This window comes from Myotis lucifugus, unplaced genomic scaffold (genome assembly GCF_000147115.1).
Source record: "Myotis lucifugus unplaced genomic scaffold, Myoluc2.0 scaffold_69, whole genome shotgun sequence".
NCBI classification, from domain to species: Eukaryota; Metazoa; Chordata; class Mammalia; order Chiroptera; family Vespertilionidae; genus Myotis; species Myotis lucifugus.
The window spans coordinates 3,536,719-3,546,929 of NW_005871117.1; the positions used below are offsets into that span (position 1 = coordinate 3,536,719).

The 10,211-nt window shown below is 51.7% G+C and overlaps 1 protein-coding gene and 1 pseudogene across 5 annotated transcripts in view; both read left to right on the plus strand.

The window, feature by feature from the left end:
* The window catches only part of CAMK2G (calcium/calmodulin dependent protein kinase II gamma), a 57,850-nt gene that overhangs the window by 20,211 nt on the left and 27,428 nt on the right, over positions 1-10,211 (plus strand). For all 5 annotated transcript variants that reach the window (XM_006090292.2, XM_023755082.1, XM_023755083.1 and 2 more), the window contains exons 3-9: positions 538-592; positions 1,431-1,496; positions 6,066-6,138; positions 6,294-6,396; positions 6,826-6,909; positions 7,737-7,831; positions 8,369-8,491. In XM_006090292.2, coding sequence (XP_006090354.2) covers positions 538-592; positions 1,431-1,496; positions 6,066-6,138; positions 6,294-6,396; positions 6,826-6,909; positions 7,737-7,831; positions 8,369-8,491 — 599 coding nt within the window. The remainder of the gene's footprint in view (positions 1-537; positions 593-1,430; positions 1,497-6,065; positions 6,139-6,293; positions 6,397-6,825; positions 6,910-7,736; positions 7,832-8,368; positions 8,492-10,211) is intronic.
* Positions 2,608-3,241, plus strand: LOC102437286 (annotated as a pseudogene).

The window sequence follows — 10,211 nt, forward strand, 5'->3', positions numbered from 1 at the left end:
GGCACTTAATGTAATGGTTATTGTTGCCTTCGCGGATTGCCTCCCACGCTCACCATCATCATCTTCGCTCCACGTGTCTTTCTGCTGGGCTCTCCCTCTCCCACTTCTCCCTTGACTCCTCTGAAAGGGCGCTGGGCTCTCCCATCTTGCCATTCTCTGCCCCCCCCCCCCCCCCCTCGGTAAGCCTGGTGCCTCTCACTGAGCATCACTCATCCTATCCCAGGACCAGCTTCTCTCGGACCAGCCCCTCCGAAGGTCCCTGCTTTTCTCCGTCTTCTTAGCTGCGAAGCTTGTCTGAGGTGGTGACCAGGGCGCTGAACCTGGGGCCTGGGTGTCTCTGCGCCGAGGCTGCATCACCTTGGGTGGGGGAGCACTGGACACGCGGCACTCCTGGCACTCCTTCCGGAGAGAGCCCTGCGAGGCTGGCAGGAGGGGCGAGGCTGGCAGGAGGGGCGGCGGGCACGGGGTTCCTGGGGAGGAAGGAATAGGATCTGCAGGTTCTCTCTGTTAATGTCTGTCCCGTCTCCTCTCTTGCAGTGCGCCTCCACGACAGCATTTCTGAAGAAGGGTTTCACTACCTCGTGTTTGACCTGTAAGTGCACTTTCTGAGGATGCGGGGCCTTTCCTTCAGCTAGTTCAGCAGGAAGGCTCGGGAAAGGCCTGAGCCAGGCCTCAGCTCTGCCCGAAGGGAAGAATTTGGTTTTGAGCTCCCTCTGGTCGCGGCGTGTTGCTGAGGGGTCTCTGCTCGCTCGGGGTCTCCTGGGCTCTGAGCCCCAGAACGGCCACTGCTGTCGCATTTCAGTTCAGCAGCTCATCTCGTGCAGATGCTTTTTTCTTGTTTCTCGGTGTGTGGTCCTTCATGGAGAAATAGAATACAGCTCTTTGCATGACCTGAGAAATTCTGAGAATTCGTAGGTAGCTTTTGTTGGTGGTAAACGGGGCTCTAATTGGTCTCTCCTCCACTTGGTTGTAGTTTAATATCTTAACAGTGGCTCTTCACCTCCGGAAGTGCCTCTTTGGTATTTTCAGGGTTGGGTTCTGTTCTTAGTCTCATCATTCTTCAGCTTCAAGGAGTAGGTCTGTTCTTTTTGGGCAACTGTATCTTAGTGTTTATGTTGGTCTCAAAACGATGCCTTTCTGAGTAGGTCAATTATTTTATCCTCGATCCCGGTAGAGTCATCTTTGCCAGAGGATTAGCTATATCTGTAGGTTATCAAAGCAAATGTGCAGGAGGAAGGGAAGGCCCATGGTACCCCGAGGAGAAGCCCCATGTCATCGAGGAGTTGGGTGTGTCCTGGGCTCTCGGATGAAACGCATATAGAGTCAGGGCTTCTTTAAAAGCTGTTCTGCAGTATGACTCGCTACCTGTTGGATGCTAGGGTTGGTTGACTGACCTGCCTCCTCTGATCCTCTTTGTCCGTCGGTTGCAGTGTTACTGGCGGAGAGCTGTTTGAAGACATCGTGGCCAGAGAATACTACAGTGAAGCTGATGCCAGGTGAGACGGGGACCCTGTCGTTCAAGGGTGAATCGTGGCCATCTTAGGGGACCAGGCACTGTGTCTACTTGAAGAGTCTTTGGGGAAGATCAGAGAGCTCTTGTCTGGACAAAGATTCTGTAGAGCTGGACTCGGGTGCATTTTGTGGGTGAAAATTCAACACTTGTAGGCCGGATTTTTTCCAAAGCGCTTACGAGCCTCCATCTCCATCACCCCCAAATACCTTTCCTTTGCACTCCCATGTACTTCATGCCCAAGGGTTGTCCCTGCCCCTTTTCTTTCCTTTGACAATTTCTACTGTGTATAAAGCATCCTGGGGGTGACCCAGAGATGGAGAAACGTGGTTTCTGTCCCAAAGGGTTAATAATCCAGCCGGGAACCTTTCTGGGAGACTTCAGCCTTGCCCACCATGGCCAGCCCCATGGGCCCCTCAGGCCCGAGGACCGGCCACACCTCACAGCCCTGTGTGGAAGCCCTGGCAGCTCCTTTCTGTGACACAGCAGATTCCTCCCACACCACAGCTCTGGGCGCTTGTTTGGCCTGCCTTTCCCGCCCCGGCTCCTCCCCCAGCCCCTCGTTTGCTCAGAGGGTGATGTCGGTACAACCTGGTTTTGATCATCCTGCCTGTAGCTTATCTGGCACATGTGGCAGCTCTAGCCGCCTCTGGAGAGGCGGGAGGGCAGCTTCCTCACAAATTCTCAACTCAGGAGAGGCCATTGTTTGCTGATCAACTTCAGATGCTTCAGCCTCAGGAAGAATTCTCAAGTGGGGAGATGAATTCCAGTGCCAGCAGGGGAGGACCAGGCCGTGGGGGGGAGGAGGTGGTGATAGCTCAGGGAGCTGGCGGGGAGGAGGGAGAGCTTGGGGGGATGACTGTACCAGTGGGCTTGGCCTGGCTCTGCTGGGACACTTCGCACTTTTGCCATTTTTGGCCAGAAGGCTCTCCCTGCTAGCCGGGCTCTGTTCTAATTATACATTTCTGTGGAGACTCGCCTCTTCAGCTCAGCCTTACAGTCTTTTTGGCCTCCTCTTGGGCTGTGTCCTGTAGGGCGGCCCGAGCCCCCAGGAGCCTCATAAGCCCCTTTGGCTCTGGTGGAAGCCCCAGTGTCATATTTTAAGGAAGGAGTCCTAAGTCCGGGTCACCAGCCCAGCACCCCCAGACCCTCCAAGCCTGTTCCATATGCCTGGTAGTACTGCTGGCGGGGGCTCCATTCTCTAAGCCATGTTTCTTCAACCTCAACCTTGGGGCTAGATTTTTTTTTTTTAATATGTTTTTATTGCTTTCAGAGGGGAAGGGAGAGGGGGAGAGAGATAGAAACATCAATGATGCGGAACTCGCAAGCGCTTTGCTTTTCCTCTTCTGGGGATGGTGACTTCAGCCATTCTCCATGGCCCAGCGTTTGACATACCGTGGGAGGCTGTCCTACAATGCAGCCTTTAACAAGACTAGGCCGTCCCGAATCCCTGGCAATAGAAGTGTTTGCCTTGATACCAAGAAGGTTAGGAAAGCACCAACATCTGCGTGTGGCGTGTGCCCAGGCCGGCTTCGCGGAGTTCGCGCTGTGAGACCTGAAGTTCTAATGAGCTTGTCTAAAACGACAGAGCGTGTCAGCAGGCCCTCTGGTGGGTCCATGTGTGCTCAGTGTGTCTGTGACAGGATCAAGCGTGCTTTCCTTACTGAGGAGCAGAAAATCGTCGTCGTGAAAGTATTGAAGGCACAAGCACAGAGACAGAAAGCTAAATAAATTAAAAAATGAAGCTTTCTTTGAGTAATAAAAGCAATTAAAGGGCTAAAAGAAACATCAGTGATGATAGAGAGTCATTGATCGGCCTCCAGGCCCCCTACTGGGGATCGCGCCCGCAACCCAGGCCTGTGCCCTGACTGGGAATTGAACCGTGACCTCCTGGTTCATAGGTCAACTCTCAACCGCTGAGCCACGCCAGCTGAGCGGGCCAGGTGATTTTTTTTTGTTGTGAGGCGCCCTCCTGTACATTGTAGAGATTTAGAAGCATCCCTGGCCTCTACCCACTAGATGCCAGTAGCAGCCAACCCCTCAGTTGTGACAACCAGAAATGTCTCCGGGCATTGCCAGATGCCCCTTGGGAGGCAGAATTGTCCCCCAGTTTTCATCGCTGCTCTAGGCTGTCGACGCTCTGCCAAGAGTTTGACTGTAAGTGGGGCAGAATGGTTGGGAGTTGGGCAGCCTCATTCAAGAATCAGCATGACTGTGACTGTCTCAGTTTGTCTTTTTCTTAGCAAAATCATGATCAGAAATGCTCCTTTAGCTACTCTGTTTTGTTTGTTAAAAATTTTTTTTTATGAGTGTATTTGAGCAAAACTGACAACAATTGCCAGGCAGCGGAATCTCAACTGGTTGAGAAAATGCTCTAGAAAATGGCAGTTTTACCACTTATGTTATACATCAGAATCTAAGGGCAAGCCGGAAGGGGCTTACATTGATATCCATTGGGGATAGATTAGGGAGGTAGGAGAAACCAGAGGAGGAAATCTCTGGGGTTGGATAAAAAGTAAACCAAACAGACACGTCCTTCTTTTACATTTGTGGGTATAGTTGACATGATAATAACCGTGAAGGAATTTGTGGTGCTCTGGGGGGGTGGCTGTGCTTTGAGAAGTGGGGTGGGGGAGAGGGGAGCGATTGTTTTGATATCCAAGGCTATGTTGTCAGGTATATTATTTTAGATGCAAAAAGATGACCGGCTCCGTTAAGGTGAAGCTTGACCTTCGTTAGGGAAAAATACTGCCTTAGGACACAGCTACCCGCCATGAACTGCTTTTAGTTTAGAAAGTTTTCGTTTCAGACCATCCTATGTGGTTACTTTTGGTCTCTGAGTTTGTAAAGCTGCCACGCAGGCCTCCCCTGAACTTGTCAGGTTTAGTAGATGGTCCCTTTTTTGTCCACACTTCCCCCTTTTGGTCATAAATCAATCCAAAGGATGCATTGATGACCAGCCTCTTGGTTGGATAATGTGGTCCCACGGTGCTAGGAAGGCTCATTCTTAGGAAGTCTTAGTGTCAGCTTTTTCTCGCTGATCCATGGACCACTGGGGATGGGACAAGACCGTAAACTTGAATGGAAGTCAAGGCTGAATTTTTCTCAAAAGTGAAAAGCAGATACAGTGGGACCTCGGTTCTCGAACTTAATTCATTCCAGAAGGCTGTTCAAGAAGCGATCGGTTCGGAAACCAATCATTTTTTCCCATTAGAAATAATGTAAATTAAATTAATCCTTTTTTTTTATCCATTCTGGACCCCCAAATGATTCCCTGGGTTGTGTGTGTGTGTGTGTGTTTAATATTTTTATTGATTTCAGAGAGGAAGGAAGAGGGAGAGAGAGGTAGAAACATCAATGATGAGAGAGAATAATTGATCAGCTGCCTCCTGCACGCCCCCACTGGGGATCAAGCCCACAATCTGGGCATGGGCCCTGACCGGAATCGAACCGTGAGCTCCTGATTCATAGATCATTGCTCAACCACTGTGCCACCTTGGTACTCTTGATGGCTTCTTTATGTTTTAAAATGTGCTAATCTTTGCCTTCCCCAGCCACAAAAGCATTCTCTCCTTTGCTTGTTGCTTAAGATATGTTTTTTTGTCATGCTGAGGTATCAGCTTGAAAGGGTTGTCAATTCCAAAACCCAGAGTTTGGTTCCACAACTGAGACATTTTTTCTATGACAACTTGGTCAAGAACCGAATTGTTCGAGATGGGAGATTTTTGAGAAACGAGGTTCGACTATACATGGGAGGCAGTCAGGTCCTATGGGCCTTCATTAAGAAAAACCGTACAGACCATTTTTAACCTATAAGCGCTCATGATCCGAGTTTTATTTGTCTCGCTTTTCTATATTTTGCATCTAGTATAACATTTATTTACGGTTTGAGGGCACACTATATACTTAGGTGCTCTGGGCCCCTTGGAGGGAAATTGTTCCTTAAAGGTGTCTCTGTACTGGTTTGATCTCCCCTCCAGATGACAAACCTCAGGGCAGGCACTGGCCTTATTCATCTTTATAGCCTGTGTGGTGCCTCTAGGTACCCAGTCAGTGTTTAAATGAACATGCGTGTGTACCTACCCCAAAACAACTTAGGTGAAGTGGACTCTCCTTCCCAAGTTGCCACCACAGGCCTCTTCTCCTAGAACAGAGTTACGAGAGGGGAAAAGAGAAGAGAGGACGAGGTTTCCCTTCTCAGGGGTCTGGGGTGTCTCCAATACCTTGGAAACAAACTGGGTTGCATTGGACCTTCACAGTCTCAGGAGGCCTGGCGGACGCTGTTCTGGTTGCTCCTTTGCAGCTCTCTATCGGGAGACTCTGGACAGTCGGCTTAATCTGCCTGGGACTCCGTTTCTTCTTCTGTACAATCGGTTGCGCGAGATGATGTCCGCAGCCCAAGGTTGTGTCTTACTGTTCAGTGATTTTCTGTGCACCCGTGACCCAGTTCTGTGAGCCCGTGCTACAGGTTTTACACGCTACAGTCCACGGCGTGTGGCTGTGAATGAGGTGGTTTAAACTCTCGCTGACATTTCTTGTCCTTCTGCTTTTGCAGCCACTGTATACATCAGATTCTGGAGAGCGTTAACCACATCCACCAGCACGACATCGTCCACAGGGACCTGAAGGTACCGCTCCGGCTCCCCATTCACTTCCTGCTTGTGAAGTGTTGTCGCCACCTGGTGCCGGATGGCGGTACTACGCGGACCCGCCCAAACTAGGCTCCCTCCCGGCCTAGGGGTAGGTGCCTCGCCTCACAAGGTTCTGTCTTTTCCTTATGCAGCCTGAGAACCTGCTGCTGGCGAGTAAATGCAAGGGTGCCGCAGTCAAGCTGGCCGACTTTGGCCTGGCCATCGAAGTCCAGGGAGAGCAGCAGGCTTGGTTTGGTAAGAGTGACCCCGTCTTCCTGGAATGCAGCCCCCGCCCTTCCTCCTCTTCCTGATCTGCCTTCCTCCTTCAGAACTAGCAGCCAGACCCTTAATGGTCCTGGCCTCCTCAGGGACTGGAGGAGAGGGAGGGTGCAGAGCTCCCCGCTGGCCCGACATGACTCAGTGCATGAGCCTGGCTGTTGTCAGCACTGTGTTCTTGCTGCCTCTGGGGAGGACGCGAGTTCCTGGTAGGCACGTGGACTTGCCCTCTGATTGAGATTCCGGGCACTACGAGAAGCCCAGCCTGTCACCTCTTGCTGCCCGTGTCCTGGGAGCTTGGGTAGCAAAAGCATCAGCAGTGAGAAGGGACTCGGGGAAGATAGCTGATGTGGATCCAGTGGGAGAGAAGGTGGGTTCAGCGTGCCTCCTCCCTCTCTCCTGCTACAGGTTTTGCTGGCACCCCCGGTTACTTGTCCCCTGAGGTCTTGAGGAAAGATCCCTATGGAAAACCTGTGGATATCTGGGCCTGCGGTAAGCCCATTCCACACGCGCAGCCTCTCGGTGTGAAGGGCCCCTGACTCGGAGCGATGGCGAGAAAGAGGCATCGCTCTTCTCCGCGGGGCCCACGCGTGTCTGGTACATGTGAAATCACGGCGTGTGCGCTAGTGCCCCCGGGATGGCCGTTCCCACCACGCCCTGGTCCCGAGTACTTTCTGTTCTATTACGTCTCCTTGAAGAGGGATTTGCCCACGCCTTAGACCAGTGGTTCTCAACCTTCCTAATGCCGAGATCCTCTAACCCTTTGTGGTTATTTTTGGAATTCAAACAGTCTGGTCCAAATTAATTGACGGGATTGAATGTTGAACTTTTTAATGTTCTTATTGCTCGACGTTGGACCTGCTCCTAGCGCCTGGTCTGTCGAGTCAGCCTCGAGGGTGGACCCGCAAAGGGTTAATACGGTTCCTCATGTTGTGGTGACCCTCGATTTCATTGTTACAAATTGAACATAATTAAAGCATAGTGATTAATCACAAAAACAATATGTAATTATATGTGTGTTTTCCGATGGTCTTAGGCGACCCCTGTGAAAGGGTTGTTCGACCCCCCAAAGGGGTCGCGACCCACAGGTTGAGAACCGCTGCCTTAGAGGATGTGCTGTGCCTCAGGAAATCCCTGGCGTGGCTTGGCGTCACGGGGAGTGAAGCATAGCAGGAAGGGCTGGAGGCCCGGCATCGTTGGCCAGGATCCACTTCTACCTCTGCTATGGCCCTTGACTTTCTGGGTGGCTCTGAGTCCTGTGTGGGTTTTCCTCAGCAAAGAGAGCGGCTCACCCCAGTGACCTGTGTTCTGTCTCGTAGGAGTCATCCTGTATATACTCCTGGTGGGATACCCTCCCTTCTGGGATGAGGATCAACACAAGCTGTATCAGCAGATCAAGGCCGGAGCCTATGATGTAAGGACCCATTTGTTCCTACCCCATGGTCTCTTCCAAGGGAGGGGGCAGGGTGCCAGGATGGGGCGGGGGGCTTGGAGGACTCAGGGACTGGCATACAGGTCTCCATTCTTGCCACCCACTGTCCCAGGGAGTGACTTTTTTGCAGCCATTCTTGGTGTCTGTAAAACCCAGGAGCCCGCTGAAACCCTTGGGCATGGAGGGGTGGTGCCTCTAACATAGGGACAAGGAGTCTGGCACTTCCTCCGCTGAGGTGGGGCCTGGGACACGTTGCTGAATCACTGCTTCCTCCCAGTAGATAGGCAGGGTTGAACCAGAAGATGTTGGAGTCCCTTTCCTGCTCTGAGCTCGTATTCTAACCATGAGTGCTGGCTTCCTGTGCTGACACAGGTGCTGGGCTACCCCAGGGCTTCCCTAACTCCTTCCCGGGCAGCCTTAGGTAGCCCACACTACCCCTCTGATGAAGATAGAGCCTACCTTTCAGGGTGTGAGGCTCGCCAATTTCATATCCCTCCTGCCCCTTCTTCTGCTCCTCAGTTCCCATCACCAGAGTGGGACACGGTGACCCCTGAAGCCAAGAACTTGATCAACCAGATGCTGACCATAAACCCCGCAAAACGTATCACAGCCGACCAGGCCCTCAAGCACCCATGGGTCTGCGTAAGTGTCTTCACCCAGGATGGAGGGGATCAGTGTGCCCTCGCACCCTCCTCGCCCTTTTTATTAACGAGCAGAGAATAATTATTCTGGGCCCTGAGCAAGGACTCAGCAGAGAGGGAGGGGCCCGGAGCGTGGAGGGATTCGGGGAGGCATATGGGGCTAATTGGCCTCTATCCGTCTCTCTCCCATTCACTTGTCAGGTGTGAGTTGGTTCTGATCTTGAACGAGGGCTTAGGGGGCTCTCAGTGTGGGTGAACATACTCTCGTTTCCACACACAGTCCTAGCAAGCTGAAATCATCGGTTCAAGCAAAGCAGAGGGTCTGCCACAGCTAGGCCCTCTGACAGCCGTAATGCATTTATTTATCATTCCTGTGTTTACTGATGGCCTCTTGGGTGCTGGTCACCATGAGGGTGCTGGAGATACAAAGATGAATGAGGCATGGTCCCTCCCCCAAAGATCGCAAAGATTATCCAGGGAGACGGGCGCTCAAATACACAACCACTCTGTGATGTGACAAGTACATAACAGAATCTACTGAGTGCTGAGGTGCCCCTGCAGTCTCTGAGGGAGGTAGGATTACTGAGGGCTGCATGGAGGAGGTGACCAGGAGTTCCTCGGGATGATAACCTGCAGACAGGTTAGCTTGGGCCTGGGTGAGAGGCCACAGGAAGTTGTAGTGGGTTTAAGGAATGTTAGTTTGCAAGAGAATGAAGCCCATACAGGTTTCTGCCTAAGGAGTTTAGATTTTATTCTGAAAACATGGGGAACCATTTGTAATTAAGAAAAACCACTTTGGAGGCTGTGTAGAAAACGGAAAAGGAAAGAGGCTGGGGGCAGAGAGCTCAGGACGCTTGTCATTGTCTCGACAAAACCAGGTGAGGTCTCGGCTAAGGATAATGATACAGTGGGCAGTGTGGCAAGAAGAGGAGATATTTGGGAGACCGAAAGCATCGAAAGAATTGAGCAACTAGTTGGATTTGGGGAGAAGAGAGAGGGTTCTATGGGGGCTGCCAGGTGTTGAGTTGATAACTGGTGGAGGGTGTACCATTCATTGACCCAGAAGAAACTCAGGAGAGAAGCCAGTTTGTGAGAAAATACGCTGATTTTAGTTTTGCACATATGAGTACGGTGTCCGAGGACCTCCGGATGGAGACATCCTGAGGGTGGTTAGAAACACGGTTCCAGAGACTGGAAAAGTGAAAAGTTGGAAATGCAGGTTGTAGTTGTTTTTGTATAGGTGCTGTTGAGGCTGTGGAAGTGGGTGGGGTTGCTTCTTTGCTAGTTGACTTTTCACTGTGGGCTTGTATAAGGGAAGAGATGGCCACTGAACACGGCATGTCGCGCCAGAGTTAGAGGAGCCTGCAGAGGGACCGAGAATGAGGACTGCCGTGTAGGAGGAGGAGCAGGAGGCCCTAAGGAACAGGAGGTTTTAGTGAGGGAGTGTCTGTAATCACACACTTTAGAGCAGCGGTCACCAACCTTTCAGACCTCGCGGACCACCAGTTGGCAACCGCTGCTCTAGAGAGTCCAATAAAGACAGAAAAGAACCCATTGGTTCTGACTGATTAGAGGCCATTGTTTCATTGTGTTGCTGATGGAGGCAGGGGAGTGGGATAGACCTGTGAGGCCTGTTTTCTGTGAGGTGAAGAACAAATGGGGCTGAAGGGAGAAAGAAGTGGTACTACTTAGAAAAGACAGGTGGGTTAGGCCGCAGTGGG